The sequence below is a fragment of the Silene latifolia genome, chromosome 10, assembly GCF_048544455.1.
Source record: "Silene latifolia isolate original U9 population chromosome 10, ASM4854445v1, whole genome shotgun sequence".
Classification (NCBI taxonomy): Eukaryota; Viridiplantae; Streptophyta; class Magnoliopsida; order Caryophyllales; family Caryophyllaceae; genus Silene; species Silene latifolia.
Window position 1 is genome coordinate 165,165,857 of NC_133535.1, and position 22,977 is coordinate 165,188,833.

Genomic DNA, 22,977 nt, shown 5'->3' on the forward strand with positions numbered 1-22,977 from the left:
ATCCCTTTCTTAAAAACTATTAATAATCATATAATTTAACCTATTTATCTCATCTCTAATCATGTTTAATATATTTACTCCCCCACTTCACCACCTTTTCTCTCCGCTTCATCTCCTATTCCGACCACCTTATCTCCTTCCTCACCTTAAATGAAGTGCAATTATACGATTTGAATGAAAAAACATGGTTTTTGTTAGGTCAAGACGGAATTTTGACTTTTTTTTTAACGAAAAACATTAGTTGGTACTTGTTAACAAAGGATATATAAACTTTAGGTCTTTCGGCGAAAAAAATTAATGTTAGATGACATACTGTAAGAAAGTGGCGCAAATGTTAGAGTCTTTTTGACAAAAAACTCTTATAACAATAAGAAGTTGTGCGCGCATGTAAAGTGTCCTCCCTACTCGTCACGAACATTCTGAGTTAGTTTACGTAAACATCGATTGTAACCTATAATGTAGAGACAAAAGGGTATGTAGACGAAGCTAAGTAATTATAGACACTATGTAAAGTTATACAGTAGCTATTCTACCATAGACTATAGTGGATTAGACTAGTGTGATCAAGATAACAAAATCGGGTGGTTGATATGCAAGAAGATAAGCGTAATATGAGTTCAACATTCATTCATTCACTAGGGTCCTACCTTACATATGTTTGGCAACAATCATCATAATGAATAACCTAATTACATGGCCGACCTAACAACGGTTCGATTTAATTTTTTATTAATTCATACATTAAATTGCATTTTTATTCTTGTAAAGTTTCATCTTTTAAGTATCTTTTCGTCATAAACAATAGCAGACTCGACCTACCAGTCCACAAAATCGTAAAAAACAATGACTATTAAGTAGAATTATGTTGGATTGGATATCGGAAGCACAATAATACTGAAAAATGACACAATTCCGAGATTGTAAGAGAAGAAAAGAGATTCGAATATGCGACTCCATCCTATCTAGACGGACTTTCAATCGTTATTACAAATCATAAGTGCTAGCGACACCCGGCAAAAGCGCAATCTACAACAAATAAATATAAAATACAACGGAGCAAAATAATGAAATATCGAAAATATATAGTAATCAGAATGTTTTACAATTACAACAAATTTTACCTTAAGCTAGAACATAATAAAACTATAAAGTTAAAAACATAATTAAACCCTAATTAAAATTATTAAAAGTAAATAATAACAGTAATAATAATCGTACACCAAATTACAAAGCTTGCCAACAGACCATGTGATTGAATAAGAGAAATCAGCCTCCTTTTTTCAATGCCCAAAATCTCCTTCCTTCTTTTCCGCACCTAGGATCCCGAGCTAAGGGTATTTTAGTCATTTCATCACCTCACTAGCTTTGCTTAGCTCAATAATTCATCACCAGATCTATTAACTAACTTTTCCGCCTCTTTTAAATTTACCTTTCTATCCCTCCAAGTTTCCAACTAACTTTATTAAGTCAGCTTACACAAGAATTTGTATAAAACGGACTTCTTTTAACCAATTTTTTTGTTTATAATTCCGCTTTACACTACATTAATGTAAAACCGTCTCACAAAAGACCAATTGTCTTACAAGAATTTACATAAAACGGATTTTAAAATATTTTTTTATCTATTCATAAAATTTACACGAGGAATAAACCAAATAAAACCAAAAAAGCGGGAAAAATGAAATTAACACGAGGGGTAAAACCGGAATTTGGCGGTGGCGGACTATGATAATAAAACGGGAAATATGGTACTATTGGATTCGGCGGTGGCGGGACCGAACCATACCTATACGGTGGCTGATAATAATATCCACCGCCACCTCCGCCGCTGCTTCCGCCGCCGTACGGCGGCGGATATGAGTAGCTAGGAGTAGTAGAAGGCGTATACGGCGGTGGCGGAGAGGAGTAGTAGTATGGCGAACTACCGCCGGAAGACGGCGATGGCGGCGGAGGACATCCGCCGGAGGGAGTCACGGGTGGTGGTGATGGTGGCGGAGGTGACGGCGGTGGTGGAGAGGCGTACGCGACCGGACAAGGTTGGCAAGTGTTGCACATTTCGCAAGCGATTTCGTAGTTGGCGACGGCGTGGAAGTTGGCTGTTGTGGTGGGGAGGTTGTTGACGAGAAGAAGGAGTAATACGGCGAAGAGAGAGAGTGTATGGTGGTGGTTGTTGCGGTGAGGAGAGAGAGTGGACGGTGGTTGTTTTCGCCGGCGTTTTTCCATTATTGGAGTAGAAAGAAGGGAGTGGAGTGAAAGTAGAGAGAAATAGGAGAGGATGAGAGTGTGGGAGTGTAGGAAGAGTGGAGTATTTATTATTGCTAAATAATTTGGGAGGAAAAATAAGGAGTATTTGTTTGAATAAATAAATTATTGGAGTGTTTGGTAAATATAGTCAAAAGCCACCGACATGTTTTCCACTTTTGGTGTAAGGTTAAAACTTTTTGAACAAAGTTAAAGAATTAATTGAGTGAGTTTTAATCTTGATGGAGGTGGGTAGTGTCGGGCCGTATTTCTTGTTGATCTATCGTACCTAGAGAAAAAAATGGCACAGTCATGACACATGAAGGTGGCTTCCTGATGTGTCGTATCAGTGAAATGAAACGGAAGCACAAGCACTGTTCATTTCGTGTCGTCCGTGTCTTATTGTGCTTAGGCGTGCCTTACTCATTCTTTCACTTCAGCCTTACTTCTTTGTATTTTGAGTGTGCTCATCAAGAGTGGCATACCCAAGTAAACCGAGTGTACTTTCGCTATGCACGATTTCTCTTTCTCAAACTTCATCCCAGACACGGCTCATAATGTGTCGTGTCGTGCTGGATCGTGTTAATCCCGTGTCGTGCTAAAATGAGTTATAGGCTTATAGCCTTATGCGCAATGCTCAAGCGTGCCTGCTTAATTAACGACCCGCGTGCCAAGTTGAGTCGTGATGTACTTGGGCTAGGCACGGTCTTTTTTCAGCTTCGTCCTAGGCATGGACACACCATGGTGTGTCGTGCTATGCTGGGATGTATGGTGTTAAAATGGGTCATGGGCAGTGCTAGAATAATCGCACCGCCCTTCTTCTAACACCGTTCTTCGTCGACCATCCTTAACTAGTCCAACCACGTTTTATCAGTTAAAACCAAAACCCCAATCGGAGAACCCGAGATTGCCATTCTCGAGCGGATTTGTCTCTTCTCTTGGTTCTCCTGAGACTACCATCCGACCGCCCTCCTTTTACCACCGATCTTTTTCTCCACTCTATCGGACGATCATCCTTCCTTAGTCTCGTGGTCCGGGTATGATGCTTTTGAATGAGGGTTGTCAGTGGTGGTTGGTGTTCGGAAAGGAGTATCTCTGTAACAATAAAAGATGTAGGTTGTTGGGTTTAACCCAATATCTCTAAGCTAAACCACATACATTTGCCCTTGGATCACTACCGATTTGAGTGATGTTATACTATATGTCAATATTTTATTAATGTAATTTTGATCCTTTTCATTACCCATCTCCATTTCTTTAGACGGCTTAGATTATTTCTGGTCATATCTAACGATCACAAGTAGAAATAATGAATGTTGATGTGTGAATGAAATAATATAAAATATATATCTGTTAGAGGTAATGAACAAGAAAGAAAGAGAAAGAAATAAAAAAAATATTTACTCTTATTAATGTTATTATCTTTCTTTCATTACCGCTTCAATAAAAACCCCATAAACTCTTACTGAAAACACCCCTATACATACTACACGCGAAGTTCATCTTTAAGATTAATATTACTATAAGTTTGTCACAAAAAGTAGGTGAAAAGGCAAAAAGATTTATCTGTTAATAAGGTGGCTCCCACATATTAGCAGACTAATAACAGTATTTGTTTATGTTAATCGTTGTCACAAAATAAAAGATTAAGAGGTCGATTGGACAAATAACATAGAGGAGAAAATGATGAGACGTGGAATAAAGAAAGTATGTGAGATTGGGAGAGGACAAAATTTGACAGAAGAGCACAAGGATACGAGAAGAAGACGCGAGTTGAACGTGGCTAGTAATTCTAACTTATCGACTGTACTTGTTTTAACGCGGCTGCACGTGAAATTAATTTTCGTAGCCTTGGATTTCTGTACAAACTCAATCAAATATCGAGTTATACCGATTTTTATTTAAGACCGTTATAACTAAAGTTAATTCATACTTAACTAAAGTCAATTGTGTAGCGTATGCTCTTCCTCATATCACTCCTCGTGTAGTTGGTAGATCGTTTTGGTTGGATGTTTTACCTTCAATCGCTAACAATGCTGTAATGTTTGATTTATCGTTATTAAAGTAATACCCTTTGAGTGTTTTTCTCAAAAATAAAATAAAAAATAAAGATGGAAATAAAAGGAAGCTATAAGTTGTAAGAGGTCTTAAAAGTAAATGCGGTCTTAAGTAAGATCATATGATCGAGTAACTATCATCATGCATGAACAACATTGATGCATAAATACTTGTAGTAGGAAAGTGGTGACATATTTCACCCATCTACATCTTTAAACGGATAAACCAGTTAAATTCAGCTTCAATCAGCACAGTTCAGTTCAGTTCTATTCAATTCAGTTCAACTCAGCTCCATTAAGTTTAGTTCAGTTCAGCTAAACTCCATTCAACTCAGCTCAGCTCAATTCAGTTCAGCTCCGATCAAAACACAGCTCCATTCAGTTCAGTTCAGCTCTTTTCAGTTCAACTCAATTCAATTCAGCTCTAAAAAATCAGAAAGAAAATGACCTAATTGTTCAGTAATTTGTTTTAATTTAGAGGTAAATAGTACTCGTCATGCTGTCATGCACGTTTGTGTCCTGATAATTACGAGAGCTCCGACCATTTAATCTTTACAGTCAGGTTCAGTGTCACAAATAATCATTGGAATGCACACCATGCATTTTGTGATTGTTTTTGCTTCTTCTTCTTTTTTTGTATGGACAAAATACAGAAACGAAGATTGGAAGAATCATCATTTTACGAGTTACGACAATTACATTAGCTGTCCCATTATTTCTTACCATGTTATTTCTATCTCCTTTGATCCAAACTCTCAAATTAAAGGCGGCTACAATTTTTATGGACATAGTATAAAATCCGGGTTGCAAAACGTCGCCGACGTTTTATAACGAATCGTCGACGTTTTTTTAAAAAAAGACGACTCTACCCTTGCTCTCTCTATCTTTCAATACTCTATTGCTCTCTTTCACTCTCTAACTCTCTCGTACAATAACCCCGCAACCACCACAGCACCTCCACCACCACCGCAGCAACACCACAGACGACGACAGCACCTCCACCAACCACCGCAGCACCTCCCTCGTTTCAATCAAGTAAGTCGTTTTTTCTTTTAAATTAGTTTAGATTTAATTGTATAATTTGATATTAGGCTAGTAATGTATGTTTGTGTTGAATTGAATGAATTCCCGTTTCAATTTCCTTATGCATACTATCAATTCTCGTTTCAATTTCCTTATTCTTCTTCATTTCGTTCTTATTAATGTCGGCTTTGTTCTTCTTGTTGTTGTTAATGTTGTTTGTTGTTGTTGTTGTTGTTGTTGTTGTTGTTAGTGTTGTTTGTTGTCCATGGATCTGTTGTTGTTGTTGTCGATGTATTTGTTCTTGTATTTGTCTCTTAACAATGGGATTTGTCGAAAAAAAAAGGGAGTATGATAGGGGGAGGGACGTTGAAACCAGACGTCCAGAAGGGGGAGGGACTTTGAAACTCAAAGTCCGTCACCATGACAGACGTGCAAACTCAACGTCCAAACCATGCATGGACGTGAATAGTACACGTCCCTCCCCATGATAGACTTTGAGTTTCAAAGTCTGTCCATGGTGGACATTGAAATTCAAAGTCCCTGTCCATGACGGACTTTGAATGTACACGTCCTAGTCCATGAGGGACTTTGAGTTTGCACGTCCATCACCATGGGGGACTTTGAGTTTGCACGTCCGTCACCATGGGGGACTTTGAGTTTGCACGTCCATATACACGACTACAACTATTTTCGACGGGTTTGGGCGTGCTTGTTACATTCATCCTAATTCTATGAAGACTTAACTTGTAATTGTTTGTTACATTCATCCATATACACGACTACAACTGAACATGTAATTCAATATATCAACTTAACATCTAATTCAATTATCATACTAAATCGATTGAAATGAAAATAGATTGTGTAATTACGTACCTCAAATTCGTTGTTAGCATTTGATGTGGATTGCTCGTTGTTTGACATTGAATCGTTGTTTTGTTGATGTCGATTTTTCGTGTAGTTGTTTTGTTGATGTCGAGTTAGAACATACTTTTTTTTTTAGTGTTTTTTGCTTGGAAGAGAATTGGGTAGAGAGAGGAAGAGGAAGGGTAAGAGGCGTTTTTTTTATGAAAAGCGTCGACGATTTGTTATAAAACGTCGACGACGTTTTATAGCCCCTATAAAATTGGTGTAAAGCTATAATGTAATTTGCATTTTTTTTTTGTAAAAAGCTAAATTATACTCGTAAAAAATTAAGACCATGTTCTAATATCCGGCCGAAAAGAGCTAAACTAAACTGAAGTAAGAGTTTATTTGTTAAGGGATAAATTGACTGAATGAAGCCGAATTGAACTGAATAGAGCTGAAATTATGCCATAAAGAAGCCATAATGTGACCAACATTTTTTGCCCATTTTAATGAAAAAACAAGCTTAGGTAAGGTACTCCCTCTGTCCCGGTCATTTGTTGTTCTTTTCTATATTGAGGTGTCTCAGTGAGTTGTCGTCCTTTCTATTTTAAGAATGAATTTGATGAACAATTTGATCATTCACCTTCAATTTCTTCCACTTGTTATTTGGTAATTGACATCTTCCTCTTTCCATGGTCTTTGTGCCAAAACATTTTTTACCCAATTTTAATGAAAAAACAAGCTTATGATAAAAAGGTACTCCCTCTGTTCCGGTCTTTGTTGTTCATTTCCATATTGGGGTGTCTCAGTGAGTTGTTGTCCTTTATATTTTAAGAATGAACTTGATGAACAATTTGATCATTCACCCTCAATTTCTTCCACTTGTCATTTGGTAATCGGGCACTTCCTCTTTCCTTGATCTTTGTGTCAAAACCAAATGATAACAATTAACCAAGATGGAGGAAGTAGTTCATTAAACATGTAACTAGTTAGTCAAAAGCTTTTCTTAAAACCACTTTAAATTAAGACATTTCGCACCTCTTTTCACATTTTATACTAATTACGAGTGTTGTTTTAAATTAAGACGCTTTTTTTTATCAAAGAAATTGTGTTAGTTAAGACACCTTTCTATTAAAACAACTTTATTCAAGGTGTCCATTGGATTTGAAATGGATGTAACTGGAGTAGAATCAACCTTTTCAATTACAAGTCAAATAAACATGATTACTTGGTTTGAATGATCACAAAATCTCATTATAGACGGTAACTATCCGTCTATAACTAAAGACGGGCCAAATAACATACCACATTACGCATAAGACAAACAATAACTTGCGTAATGGGGCCCAAAAATATCACCACTTTAAAGGTATTTGACCCGTCTCTTGCTATAGACGGATATATCCGTCTATAGCAAGACTTGCTGTTGAATGATTTGTGATGCAAGTGTGAATCTTAGAATCTTTGTTGAAAGCTTAGCTGTAACCACAACTTGGTACTCAACTTGGTACCGTATATAATCATTGGTTTATGTTCAATCTACTGAGCCCATTATTGTTGGGCTGATCCAATATAAATGCATAGGCCCATGTACTATTCACAATTTTTACTGTTTTGCTCTCATTAACGACTCATCCATTTAATTAGCCCAACCGATTATTCCATCCTGTTTAATAGATTCTTTACGTTTTGGTATGCTTCTACTAAGAGCATATTAATCGAACATAATTGCATAGAAAATAATACTTTTAAGTTAAGAAATTAGTGACCGAAAATTTACATACATGCACACAACACATTGAACATCGGTGAATTAGTCTCATTCTATAACATCGCCTTGTTTGGTTTTTGAAACAAATTCTGACAAGGTCATTAACAACAATTTTTTTTTTTTTTTTTTTTTTTGATGATGAGGAAACCCGCAGCCGCTACCTTCGGTGCGTACTGGGTAAACCCTCGGGTGTACGTGATAGCCTGCAAACCACGTATACCAGGTAAACCACGCGAGGGTGACCAGCTATTTTACAATTCTTATATACCGATATACAAAACTCATATTGTAAAACAAGTGCTATTTTACTCGAGTAACCTCACTAATATAACTTTCACTAACCACCACTTGTACATAACGGGGACATCAAAGTCTTTATATGGCTTTACAATACTATTAATATCCGAAAACCGTTTTACAAGGTGATTAAACATTCATTGATCGTAATCCGTATGAAGTAATAAGGTTTCGACAAGTAAACAATCACGATCAATAATAATAGAATCTAGTTTCGCGACAATCACAAGGTTATTACATCCGGGAATGACACCAATAAAGACGATATGGTAGTAGAGTAGTTACTCCAGACCATACTCATTTATACAACTAAATTATATTCTAGCTTAAAGAGTTGGACTCACATTAAGAAAAGTACAAAACCGTCTCAAACAAGAATTTGTAAAATATGACATACCAATATACCATCAACATAGCAATATACCTCAAATCAAAGTTGCACACTGTCTAACCAAGACCAGGAAAAAAAGAACAAATCCTCAGAGCTTGTCCTGAGGAATCAGATGAGATTTGTACAACGTTGTTGTCGAAGACATGGCAATTGGCCTCGCTTTATTCAAGTTAGAACAACCAAATATAAAACGAAAAAGGAAAAAAAAAAAGGCAAGCTAAGAAAAATCATAGGAATCGGCAACCAATTTACACGCCCGCCCGCCATTCTGAACAGGCGGATATCGAGTTATGCAATAATCTTGATCCATGGCTGCTTGAACAGTTTCAAATCTGAATAAATCAAGTTGAAAGACGATAGGTTCAAGAACGTGGATTTCCAGTTCTTTTCTCGAATTATTAGTGTGGTCTCTCAACTTGAGCCCTATGTACATCAGACGCTGCAATATAATGTCTTCAAACTTTAGAGAAAGTTTCACTGCTGGACAGGAATATTGTCCAGGACATACCCGTCGAACTCATAATCATTAGTCCCAATGCCTTCTTGCTGCTATGAAGCAAACAAACAGGTCTTAGATCTCCAGAAATTTGAGTAATAAATGTATGGGAAAAAACTTGACTGGAAAACTACACGTTTCGCAACAACTCAAATGGCACAAATTCTCATTATAGACGGACACTATCCGTCTATAATGAAATACGGGTCAAATACAATACCACTTTCCTAATAGGACAAACAACAAGTGGGGTAGTGTGGGCAAAAAATGTCACCACTTTCATTGTATTTGACCCGTCTATAGCAATAGACGGATATACCCGTCTATAGCAAGACTAATTGCTCAAATGGACCGTGAAATTCGTCCAGGAACAAATGTTGTACAAATGTTTTTGATTACAAGACATGTGAGAAAAAATTGTTTTTAGACGAATCCGACACATTATTAGCTCGCGAGTTGCGTCAATTAATTATGATGTTTCTTGGATTGACAAGTTTTTTATTAAAGAAAAGTAGAAAAGAATAGTATATGGAAGCAAAGTTCAATCTAATGCCTGAGAAAAAAAATCTGATAATTACGTCCTCAATTTTGTTCGTGATGAATGATCAAATCTACTAGCTATTCCTTACCTGCTTCAGAAGTGCAGACATCAAATCATCCTGATCATAATGCTGAGCGAAGAGGTGAGTCCCAGGGCTGGGGATATCAGAATACGTCTCTGCCTTCACCAAAACCGAGGGCCCTACATTAATGCTGTTCATTCCGAGATGTTGGCTATCCAATCCAGTAGAGAACATCTGTTTGCCATTCACCAAAGCTGAGGGACCCACATTCCCGGTGTTGTGGTGCATAGATGTTGAGAGTTGAGAGGAACTTCCAAAATTCATGTTAGGGTCTCGCAGCTGCCATTCCTGAGAACTATGTGACTCGACTTCAGAAAACACGTCATAACTCCCGACATATCCTCTTGCCGCTTTAGTGTCCAAGTTATTATTGTTGACCTGATTAAATCCCTTGGATGTCATAGCCGTCAATCCAGGAGTACTTCCAAGAGGGAAACTATTTCCCGGTATGTCCGGCATTTGGTTAATGGTGGAGTAATCTACCACTGGGCCTGCTTGTGAGACGGGATTATAAGACATTCCATTTCGTGAAACTATGGCCGCATTTGACTGCATAGCCTGTCCAATTGAGGGTTGAATCCTGGAAACGTGGCTGCCGATACTAGATTGCTGTGGGGCCCTCTGCATGAGCAAAGAGCTACTCTGATGGCTACTGGAAGCATTTGCTTGCAAATTAATGTTCCCCATGTTTTGGGCAGATTGATTCAATCCCGCAAGTTGCCTTGGTTCCATTGTTGTTGGAATTCCGTGCAGCAAATTCATTTGCTTATTAACGGCATTCATTTCATATCTTGACTTGGAGTTTTCGAAGCTAAATAAACTTCTTTGGTCGACAAATGGCATGGAAATGCCCGGTTTCATAGTAGGTTGATATCTGGTGTATGCCGCCAGAGTTTGAGCTGATAGGTGGCCAGTGGCATGAAGAGTCTGGAGGTCAATACCGCCAAGAGACGACATGGCGCCAAATCCAGAGTCTTGGGACATAAAAGCGGCGTTAAGTCCACCTTGTTGTGAAACTCCACTCAGCCTTCTGAGATACAAGCGGTATTTCTGCATGGAGTAGTTTAATCAGTCTCATGAAAGACGGTCTCTTTTACCTGCCAATCTTACCAATTCACCCCAATGAATTCTCTATAGGTCAGTTTCGCAAGAGAATTCGTATAGAGTCAGTCCACACGGCAAAACTGGACAGGGATAGGGAAAGGGAACCGAACCATACCAATTCACAAGCATAAATGAATAATTTAATAAAATACCTGAAGATGACTAGCAACATTTTCTCTAGTCAGACCAGGAACATTCATCATCTCCAAGATTTTCTTGGGGACGGCCTCTGCACGAGAACATCACCAGAAAACATAAGCCTAGTACATAAAGTTGAAGCAAGTAATTCTTGAAATGACAACAGAGTGACGTAAAAACATCAACCACCTCAATGGTCACCTGAAAATACAATTTTTAAGTCTGCGACTGGAAGAGTCAATGTCAAGCTAAACCCTACTCCTTAAGGAACATTACATAAAGTCGTGAAGATCCGCAACTTAGTGTTTGTTTGACTCACACTGAGAATTGACAAGACTTGAGAATATCAATTTTCTATGAAATTTTAATTTATGGAAGTTGTCGGAGTTGTTTTGCTACAAATTAGAATGGGGAAGTTCGGAATTCCTATGTTTTAAGGTGTCTACCTAATGACCACTTATAGTAAGTAAAATGATAAAGATAAATGTAACTTTAACAAAAGGCAATAAAGCAAGACGGAACAATTATATTTGAAAAGGTTACATACTTTCGATTCCAAGCTGATTGACAGCAGCGACAAACTGTTGGTGAAGCTCAACTGACCAAACAACGCGAGGTTTCTTCAGAGTAGTTGTATCATCTCTGTCATCGGAATCTTCATCTTCGCCCTTCCTCTTAGAACTTTTCCAACTTCCTTCGTTGGCAGGAGATAAAGCGTTATCATCTTGTTTTTGCTCACGATCCCCCTCATCCCAGCTACTTGATTGCTCCACTTCTTTAAATTCATGTTTCTTCTTCCTAATCACATGCTGCCATATGTTCTTAAGTGCCTCTATTCGGACTGGTTTGATTAAGTAATCACATGCCCCGTGAGTAACACCCTTCATCACAACATTATTGCTATCGTCTGCTGACATCACTGTTCCATTAAATATATCCCACATTAAAATTTCCATTAAATAGTCTTACTTGTGAGATCGACCCAAATGCTTATATATGTTCTTAGGGTTGTCCCTCAAGCGAAACAATTCAAATCTTAAGACGGAGTAATAGGGATATCAAGAATTTGTAGAGCTATAAGGCCGAAGAAGAAATACTCACTGATAACCGGAAGATCCATCTCCAATCCAACATGCTCAAGGAGTTTGAACCCGTCCATATCCGGCATATGTACATCACTTATTACAATATCAAACCCATTTCTATTCTCGCGGAGCAAAGTCAAGGCAACCTCGGCTCTATTCGTCTTTGTAACTGAAACAAATCCCGAAAATTTTACCAAATTTGCTTGTATCAGTCTATCAGAGAGTAAACCAACTAAATATGATCTGATTTCCATAAATGGTATATAAAATCAACAACAACAAAACAAAAAATGCAAAGAAATTAATTAGATTTCTGTCCCATATGACTGAATGACTACAATTAAGTCAAAGCATGTTTCATTTACTAAAACTAGAATGATCATACATTTATCAGATTCGGCATGTGTGGGGTGATATTTGACCCGTTTTAATGTTATCCGTCTTTCAAGGGAGACTAACTGAAATTGACCAATTGTTGTTTAACCATTTCAATTCACAAGTAAAAAAACATTCAATTGCCAAATATTACATTAAAAATCAATAACTAACAATCATTAAATTGACAAAAAAAATCATGTCACACCTATGTTACTCGGATACTTCACTTACTTGCCGTATTCCGTATCCGATACGTATTTTGTCTGATACGATACGACACTTAGATATTTCATTTTAGACCAAAATATTGAAAATTTCGCACAAAATAGCCGTATCAGATACTCCGATACGTATTTTGTCGGATACGAGTAGACGAGTCCGAGTAACATAGTGTCACACAAAACTTAAAATATATACTCAATTACTACCATTGACCTTAAGAAATATCATTCGATCATTTGTTTACCTTAAATTAAAATACTTCTCACAGATAATATAAAAAAATGTAAATAAATGATTGGGACGGAGTGAGTAATACGGATCGGATTAAGTAAAACATAACAAATGAAATAATTGAAATTAAAATTAGAGCAAGAAAGTATAATTACCATCATATCTACAAGTTCGAAGCATCTTCTCTAGAATGATGAGACAAGTTGGATCATCATCAACAACAAGCACCCGTAGACCCGCAGGAAACGGGTCGGGTACTGAATCAACAGCCTTTCGGGTCATGTTTGAACTTGGTATTGACATGGATCCCATTACTCCGCCACCCATGTTCATCTCATTTATCTATACTTGCAAATTTCCAAACCAAAAAATTAAAAACAAAAATTATTGACTATTTAAAAATAATCTTAGAAAAAAGGTCAAAGCTATCATGAATTTAATTAATTGAAACCCACCTTAAATATACAAATTTAATAAGAAAATATTGAAATTTAATGGAATCTTTGAGAGAAATGAACTAAGATGGTTTTTTCAATATAAATAGTGAAATAAAAGATTAGATTTTTGGAAAGTTTTTGAGAAAATATTTGAGACCCAATTGAGAATTCAACAAAATAAGCAAACCCAAGTTTAGATCTTTTGGAAATAATCAAAGAAGAGAGAGGAGAAAAATGAAGTTGAAAGTAGAGAGATAAAGAGATAAAAGTACAGGAATAAAAATTGATGTGTTAAAAATTGAAGAAGAAGTTAAAAAAAATTGAATTATTAAATAAAATTATTGAAAAAAATTGATGAATTTATTGTGAATATTTTATAAGAAAGTGGGTCACTCTGATGAGTGTGGATACAGCTCAGAAACATATGGAACAAATAACAAAATCCTCAACTGAGATGGAAGAAAATGGAATGATTGAGGTTTTTATAGTGTTCTTCATTATTTAAAGTTCGAGTAATTATTGTGTAAAACGATTTATATTAAAAGGCGGTTTTATATTATAAGATGATTTTACACTATAATAGATAAATGATTTTTTATATATACGTGAGACTGTCTTATTCGTGTTTTTTTGTCAAGTTTTTTTTGAATTATTATATCAAATTTAATTCACTAATTATCTTATCTAACAGCTTGGTTTAGCTTTGCAGGAATGCAGGGGAGATAAAATAAATCTTTACTTTCCTAGATTGAAGGGATCTTCATAATTCAAACTAGTAATATGTTGATTTTATGAGTTTTTGTAAATTCAAATTTATATATTGTTACCAAAATTAGATGAGCATTTACATGGTAATCCTATTTATGTAAATGGAATAGTGAATTATGATAAGATTACAATATAATGAAAAGATTATGGTTGTAAGTATTGGGATTTAATCAATCTCCTATCTACTTAAAAGAGTAAAAATTTAAAAAAATTCCGCCTAAAAACTTTTAATTAGAAATTGGGCCTGCTTTTTTATGGATATTCTGAACATATTGGGCCTAATGGATTGATAAGAGGCCTTGTTTTTTATTTATCATTGTTATTATTTTACAGGTAAATGACTTGACGAAAACTTATGTTTTAGAGTATAAAACTGATTTTACTGGAATTTTAACCATTGGCTTAACCTTTTGATTGATAGGGTTTCTTAACATGTAATCAGAGCCATTATGACCAAAAGGTCACGGGTTCGAATCTCATCACCTCATGGAAAGATTTGTTGATGCATCCACGCTTCAAGTCCGAAGGGTATTTGTGTCATGAGGCGTGATAGAATATAAAACCAATCTTAAGACTCCAACAATGACTTGAATTTTTAATTAAAATGGTTTCTTGACAAATTATAGCGGTATAGCCTATAGGTAGAAAATCTTGTTGAATGATATCAACATATTATAGATATGTCTTGTGTTATCTTTTCTCGCGTCATTTTACGTGAACGGAATTTTGATCATACGTATGTAAATAACTTAAAATACAAAAAAACTCAAAAACATCATACAAGAACATCATACAGCGCAAACATGATAGCATAAAAATTATTATCTCTAGTGTAAGTCAAAGGTTTTACATGATTAACATTATGTTATAACAAGTGGTGTAATTAGGAGTATTAATCATTACGTATATTGTATATGGGCCTATGGAATTAAATTAATCTAATAGTACATCCTGAATTAATCAAAGAAAAGCACTGAAACTATATAGTACTAACTACTAATAGTCACTCATGTTCATTCGATTCAGAAGTTTTTATACTTCATTATCGTACAGAAATTATGCAAATGATGCAAAAGCATCTTAATTGTTTGTTTGTTAACATCGTGAGTAATACTCCCTCCCAGTCACTATAATGTTCCCTCTTTCCCTAAACGGATTATTCAACTAATGTTCACCTTTCTATTTTTAGAAACTTTTACTCTTATTTTATTCATTTCTCTCTCCTATCACCAAACCCTACACAACTCTTTTACTCCTATTTTACTACTTTTCTTTATGTTTTGGCCCCACAATTCTTTATTTAACTATTAATAATTCATCCATCTCTACTATCACCAACCCCACACAACTCTTTTACTCCTATTTTAATATTTTTCCTAAAGTATTGTGCCAAAACCAAAGGGGAAGATTATGATGAATGAGAGGGAGTAGTAACTATTAGTATGCTCTTTTGAGGTGGTTTGAAAGTCGATAACTTCATCTTACCTCACTCATTTAACAGAATGAGATAGTTGGTCTTCCCGGATCAATTTAGTTTTCTTATAATATATTCCACCCCAAATGAGAGATCCTTACTCCGTTACTGTTGGACAAAACTCATCGTATGTGATTGGAGTCAACCAACTTTAATGCAGTTTTGAGAATAAGAGTTAATCCATGTGATAAGAATTTTCTTACTCCAATTATGAAGTTTGTGGTTCGATTCTCATCCGTCGCATAAGGGTACCCATTTAAAAAAGAAAAGAAAAGGTAGTTTGATATTATTAAGGTCAGCGCAATTAGATTATACAAGCAATAGCCTTAGTATTTTTTAATCCAAATTAAATTGAGACTTCATATTACAATACTACAAAATTCATGGAGGATAACTTTAATATTTTTAGTTTTATTGAACTTAAATTCAGCTATAGATCGGATTGCTTGTGCCAAAAAAACACATTGTGACATTTTTGGAAAGTGATGGCAAGGAAATCACAACTCTCTCAAAGCCTTGAGTCCCTCTTTTGATGAAATATACTACAGATAACTCTGGAAATTAAAAATGTAGCTTAAATGTGGTGAAAAATGTAAGATAAGTCATTCACATTAAATTCTTTAGTAAATGTAGATAAAATAGCAAGTAATATTTGGTAAAATGGCATATTTGGTAAAATAGTTAGATAAAGTTGAATTTAACTGAATTGAATAAAACTAAACTGGACCGAAATAGAGTTAATTTGTGATAAGCTGAACTGAACTGAAATGAACTTAGTAGAGTTGAACTGAACTAATATAAGCTGAAATTAAGTCTAAAAAACAGAGCTTAATTGAGATAACTGATTAATTTTCATCAAATTATTTATTTTGAATATTATGCTAAATAAATAAAGTTAAAGAGTAATTAAAATGCGATAAAATCCTCTTAATGAAGTTATCTGGAGTAGACTTATTTATTTATAGCTTAAGTGCCATTCACATTACGTAGTATATTTTCAAAAAAAATTGTAGAAGTATAAGTTAAAATAAGTTAAATATTCATTAGCTTATTTGAATATATAACTTATTTTATATATTCAATTAAGTTAAGTTATATATTCAAATAAGCTGATGAAAAGATATTAATCTAATGAAAGCTCCTTAACCAGTATACGAATCTACGATGATATCATTATGACATTATATATCTACCTTATTTTCATACTTTATTGATTAAGGCTTATAATTAAAATAATAGATGTCAAAATCAACTTATTTTTTAAAATTGATTAGGTTTGTTTGTTCAAGTCACATTTTAGACCAAGTATGATGCCAATCACAGTATATTCTTTAGAATCTATTGCTTTTACTCACCACTTTGGATAGAATTATTATTATTAGTATGTGTACCTCACTAAAATTAAATTGGGCCAGAAAATGTGGGCCCAAATTCTCTAAAAGTTGAAACTTCGACATTGGAATCTAGTTCACGAAAGTGTCCAGTGCCCTTGGAAACTACCAGCTGGTCTTTTGCACTTAGAGTAGTACTCCGCTCGAAAACGGTATTATACTGTGAGACGGTTATATTATACAATAATTATTATGTAAGGAACACTCTTATATTATGAGACGGCTATATTGTATAGAAAGATTATATTTTAGTGTTAAATAAGTAGATTTTTAAGAAAAATAGACCGTCTCAGAGTATGAGACCGTAATATGTGTTATCTATAAACCTACTACAAAAGTAGATGTTGCTTAACTTGAAACATAACTACTCTTGCCCCAGACTTCGTTGTTGTAATTATTATGAATGTGGTAAGGGAGTAATAGTACGTAAATTAATCCGAAAATGAGAGAATGGATAAGATCACTTATGCTTAAGAAAGGCGTGTTAACGTTTACGAAAAACTAAAATAATTTATTTTTCATAATTAATACGGAGTACTAATTTAGTTGTGATAATTAATATACGAGATTAGAAATCTATAAAGTGTATGTAAATAGAGCTCAATGGAAAAAAGACAACGAAACATATAGGTGAAATACCAAATTTCTAAGAGCAACTCTAATGGATAGCTACAATCTCTTATAGCTTGGATTTCCGTCTCATCATTTCAAGCAACCCTGTTTTCCGGCTATAAATTCGTTTAGTGGTAAACTACAATACCATGTAGCTTGTATGGGTCACACAAGTTAAATTACTATTTTAACTTTAATTTTATTCAGTTTTTACACTATTATTTAAAGCATTCAATTTCAAGCATGTAGCTTGTGCAAGCTACATTAGCTTTCAAGCATACATTACTTTTTCTTCCCCAATGGTTATGTTGTAGCTAGGTAATTTATGTAAATTGCAAGCAGGTCCAAAAATTGTACCATTGGAGTTGCTCTAAACAAATAATATCAAAACAAAATCAAAACGGTTTAATAAAAGCCCTTTCTAGAATATGTTTTATCTTTTAACCTAAATATTATAGAGTACTCCATATTTTAATATACATGTTATTAGACTCATATGGTCATGCCCAAAGTACATATAAGTAGGGTAATTTAACGAGTTTGGATGTTTTATGAGAGGTTTTACAATAATGCGTGTAAATTATCATACAATAAAATTTCCAAAAGAAATTTTGTAACCCCATAACCTTAGATTTTTCTAATCGGATGACGTTTTACCTGGTTTAAAGATTTTATAGATTAACACCTTGTAATAACCATGAATAAATTTAGTCACATAAATATATGATTATTATGCTAATTATTTAAGAAATTTGTTGTTATTTTAGTAAGTAACAAAATTTATTATTAGAAATTAAAAACAATAAAACAAAATTATATAGTTTGATGATCCCTCAGCACCCCACTAGAGAATGAGTGGAGGGGAGAAGACGATGGTGCTTTTAATAAAGGAGATAAAAACTTCGAAAACCGTTGGATAAAATTAAAGGACGTCATGCGCGAATAAACAACTTACGTGTGACCTAGCTTTAGGGTTTGGAACACCTTAAACTTTGTGGGCATGTCGCATGTGAGTTAGTATGTGACATCTTGCGCAAGTGCAAGTATTTGAAAGTATTTGAAAAAAGTGATATATAGTACTCCCTATCTACTTTACAAGTAGAAAAAATGGTTGGGGTTGTAATTTAAGTGAGCAAGAAAATTTTAACTTGACATACAATCAAATAATCAAATCACTTTAACCTTGTTTCAATTCGATTATAGCCTATAGGTATAGACTCAGAGATTAAGCTAAGTACAAGTTGACCAGGTCATAACTTGGGTAAAGGGTTTTTCTAACATGTGCCCGTAGGGCACGTGATAATAAGCTAAAGTAGGTAAAATTTTTCAAGCAAGTCAGAAAATCTAAAGCTCATAGATAATCAAATCACTTCAACTTTGTTTCGTTCAATTCGATTATATTGGAAGAATATATATTTCGGTTTACTTTTGTTTTAGTTTATTGTAATTAAGTTCAATAGTTGAGGTCTTATAAATTGAGTTTAAGAATATCGTAAGATGCCTATGTAATACTCACATAGCTAGCAAAAATATTGTATTGCGTTAGTAACATTGAATTTTTGATAAAGTTTGCATAAAATTGCATTATATACGTATTTTTGTATTTCAAAGTGAAATGTAAAGTAACTTCATGTATTCAGTATGTTCTCGGTACTAAGACATTATAGTTCGGTACGTTATCACTCCTAAAATTTTTATCAACCATCCATTATTACTACTTATGTTTCAATAATCATTTGTTTACCTATATATTTATAGAAAAGTACATATATACAAAGTATGAATTGAGACGGAAAAAATAACTAATACTTTATATAAGTATATAACTATACTACTTTCAAATGAGATAAATAGACGGCATGCATTAGTGTTTGAATTGGTGAATTCCCTTTTGTAAGTACATAATCATTTGCAGCACTTGAATTAGCAGAACATCAAACTATCAAAACATATAAAAGTAGTAAAAAACACACCAATCGAAACTCACCAACTTTTTCTTATATGATTATTATAGCAATTCCTTCATTTACTTCCTAATAAAATATAAATATGGCGTGTCATAGTTAGTGGTTGACAATTTAGAGCATTATTACCTCTTGATAAATAAGGTGTAACAATGATTAGAGTTACTATATGAAATGAAATAGACAATCTCCCACTTAAAACGATCATACTTGTTTTAAGTTTAAAACGGGTTAATTATTAGCATTTTAGCAGTATCCTATACAAATAGGATAAGTTCATTGTCGTTCTCCAGGCATTCTACTTATCCTATAAATATACTCGTCTTAAACAAAAATTTATACACAAGATTATATCAAGACTTACGGGATAAAATCTTTCAATTAAACCTGTAAATCAACCATGAATAATGATCTAAATAAAGACTTACTATTGTTGTAAGCAAGACTTGCCCATTTTTTAAATAATATTTATTTGCTAAAAGTTGTTAGTATCTCATACTCTCATATACTTCATACAACAAAACTAACATTTATTCAATTTTGAAAACATTGATCTAAACTAAAAGTAAGGCACAGATAGCAACTACTTTTAATGTCGCGAAATTGTGATAACTATACTTAATAATGTTCGAGTATTTATGTTCAACATAAAACTTATGATATTGATTATTGACTACAATTTCAATCAGTCAATGCTAAAGTTTATAACTTTGATATAAATTAATAATTTATTAACAATGATAATTGAAAAAAAAAATTAGAAATGCATGGATTAATTTAAAAGAAAAAACAAGAAAAGGGAATAGAAAGAGTGCATGTTTTTGGAGTTATAGAAAAAGGTAAGAACCAGCTTTAATCCAGCTTGCAATGAGACATGTTCCTTGTTTAGTTGTTGTGAACTTGTGAAGCATACGAACATTGTAAGAGTACTCTTATATTAACACTACTTTAATTTTATACCAAACTCGATTTAAGTTTTCGCAGTAAAAGTACGAGCATGAATGAAGATGAGTTCAAATTATATCTAGTGTCGAAACAACAATTTTATTTACATTTTAAATCATTTACTTTTCAGAAAAACTAAGTAATACTGTATAGTACAAAAAAACTCAATCGGACCATGACTTGTTCGGAATGTGTTTAGTGTCGTCCTGGTTAAGAGTCTTATCATGTTCGATGGTCATTGTATTTTTCATACAATATTGGAAATCCATTTTTTTAATTAAATGCATTAATCATTGAGTTGTTATTGGTTTTTTAAAATACGATGAAGCAAATGTTGGACTGCTTGATGGCATGCAAATCTTGGGTTGAAATTCTCTTAGGTTTCACTCAATCACAGTATCTATGAAGCCATGAAGGCAATCGAAATGTTCAATTATACCAATTTAAAGAATATTGAAAGATTTGAGACAAGTTCTAGTAAACATATTTAATGGTTTTGATTAATTAAAACAATGGTTAGCATCACGAATTCATTAAGAATGTAAAAATTGCCTCGTATACTATTGACAATACTTCTTTTAAAAAAAGTACAATCTTTATAATTTACTTTCTACCCGGTTAAAAAATCTAAAAAATTGTTTAACATATAATTAAAAATAGCACAAATATTACTATACAACCAGTTGTATAATAAGTATTGTACAACCCTATACATTAATCCGAGCTTATGTGTAATTTTATCGAGTTTGTAAGAGTTTATTTTTTTTATGTTTAAGTGTGTGAGTTCAAAAACTTTAAAGATAAATTTCCATTCTTTTTAACAAAACTCGAAAACTTTAGTGTACAGCTCGGATTCTACATTATACAACCATATACAACTGGTTGTATAATGTACTAATTGTAAAAATAGCTGGTCTCGTTTAAGACTAGCACAACCATCTTAATTTAAAATTTGTTTAGTTATACCTTATTTTACTTGTCTTTTATTCATTTTATTTAATTCGTTTTAAGCTTAAATCTTTTAATTTTTGAGGGGTCTTTTATGTAAAGTGTGGGGGAAATATAGTTGCACACTTGACCGCTAGGCTTTGTTCGGTTGAGGGTGAGGAATTGGTTCATGTAATTGATTTCCCGCATTTCGTCCTTCGAGCGACGGAGTTGGATTTAATATAATAAGTCCCACGTTTTCCTGAAAAAAAAAAAATCCCACACGAGACATCATTCATTTTACACGTGTTACTGTCTTATTGGAGCAGTGGGCCAAAGGACTGTTCGTTTCTTGTTCGTTTGTGGAAGCAGTGAAGGACCATATGCTGATCTAATTATTAGCAATTGGTCTCCCTTGTGACGGGTCACCATTTGTGGCGGATATTTTGTGAGATAAAATGATAACATAATGGGTTAGTGGAGAAAGGGGACCACATGAATAGTGTTGCAGAGAGAGAAAAAGTGGGTACTTTGTGAGGTAAAATGATATCCGTCACTCCCTTGTGACGGATATGTCATGTCTTCAATGAGAATTTGTGAATTATTAGTGATTTAGTCATTCATTTTGGATCTTTCATCACTAGATGGCTATTATCATATATGGGCCTCCAAAGTAAATTAGTCCATTTCAATTATTTTAATCCGATTTGTTTCTCTAAAGTGATAAAACTCGATAACTAGGTCAAATTCACTAAACTAGTTAAGTTCACCTAAATGGATCAAACTCACCTAAATGAGCCAGACCAGGGCGGATTTAGCCTTGTTTTACCAGGGCTATAGACCTAGATGAAATTACAAATACAATTTAGTGCACATTTGATTCATTAGTAAAGTTTAGCATAGTTGGTTGTTGGGTAGGTTACCACTCAAAGGAGTGTGGGTTCAACTCCTACTAAAGAAAGTTTTGATCGTTCTCAACTTCTCATATAGTCATATATCCCATTTGATGAAAGCCTCCCTTATTTTCAATATCCATTCTTTACAACATATGCTCAATAGCGAATCAAATATTAAGTCAATTTTTGCGTAAAATACATAAATTTTATTTTATTTAGCCTATAAGTTGGACAAAATTCACAAAAAAAAATTCACTTTTCGAGTGTCATAGGGCTCAGAAGCTCATATATGCGGATCTGCCAACGATTTGAATTTTTCCTTAAAACAATAAGTTTCAAACTTTCAATTATTTATAAATCTAGTCCTAGATGGAATTCATTCCCGGTTACGCTCCTGGCCATACATATTCAAATGGACCGACTTGACTACCAAATCCAAATCCACCAAAGTATATAAAATTTAAAAGGCTTGTCTCTATAAATAAGGTTCCTCTTCATTTACAAAAGAGGGGAGAAGGGAGAGAAAAATAAAAAAAGGACAAAAGAAGAGAAAAACACAGAGACAAAAACTCTCTAATTTTCTTTAGAAAATAAGAAGATTTTTCTAAGTCCATCAAATTAGAAGATCAATCACCTTGTCCAAAGATCAAGACAGTG

At 34.1% G+C, this 22,977-nt stretch overlaps 1 protein-coding gene across 2 annotated transcripts; it reads right to left on the bottom strand.

The window, feature by feature from the left end:
* Window positions 1-8,417: 8,417 nt before the first annotated feature.
* LOC141606898 (two-component response regulator ARR2-like) lies at window positions 8,418-13,799 on the bottom strand. 2 transcript variants are annotated; one of them, XM_074426259.1, is made up of 6 exons: window positions 13,062-13,799; window positions 12,092-12,244; window positions 11,538-11,909; window positions 11,005-11,081; window positions 9,755-10,798; window positions 8,418-9,175 (listed from the first exon to the last, which is right to left on the bottom strand). In XM_074426259.1, exons 1-6 carry the CDS (start codon window positions 13,237-13,239, stop codon window positions 9,104-9,106), a joined length of 1,896 nt encoding a protein of 631 aa, XP_074282360.1. In that variant the 5' UTR covers window positions 13,240-13,799; the 3' UTR covers window positions 8,418-9,103. The 2 variants fall into 2 exon arrangements, with proteins under 2 accessions (XP_074282360.1, XP_074282359.1); XM_074426258.1 differs by having other exon boundaries at window positions 8,418-9,178.
* Between the last annotated feature and the right edge of the window lie 9,178 nt (window positions 13,800-22,977).

Coding starts and splice junctions, on each gene's coding strand:
- LOC141606898 (XM_074426258.1), bottom strand. CDS start 13,239: ATGAACATGGGTGGCGGAGTAATGGGATCCATGTCAATACCAAGTTCA. Junction 11,082..11,537: donor CAATCAGCTTGGAATCGAAA/GTATGTAACCTT, acceptor GTTCTCGTGCAG/AGGCCGTCCCCAAGAAAATC. Junction 10,799..11,004: donor ATGTTGCTAGTCATCTTCAG/GTATTTTATTAA, acceptor TACTCCATGCAG/AAATACCGCTTGTATCTCAG.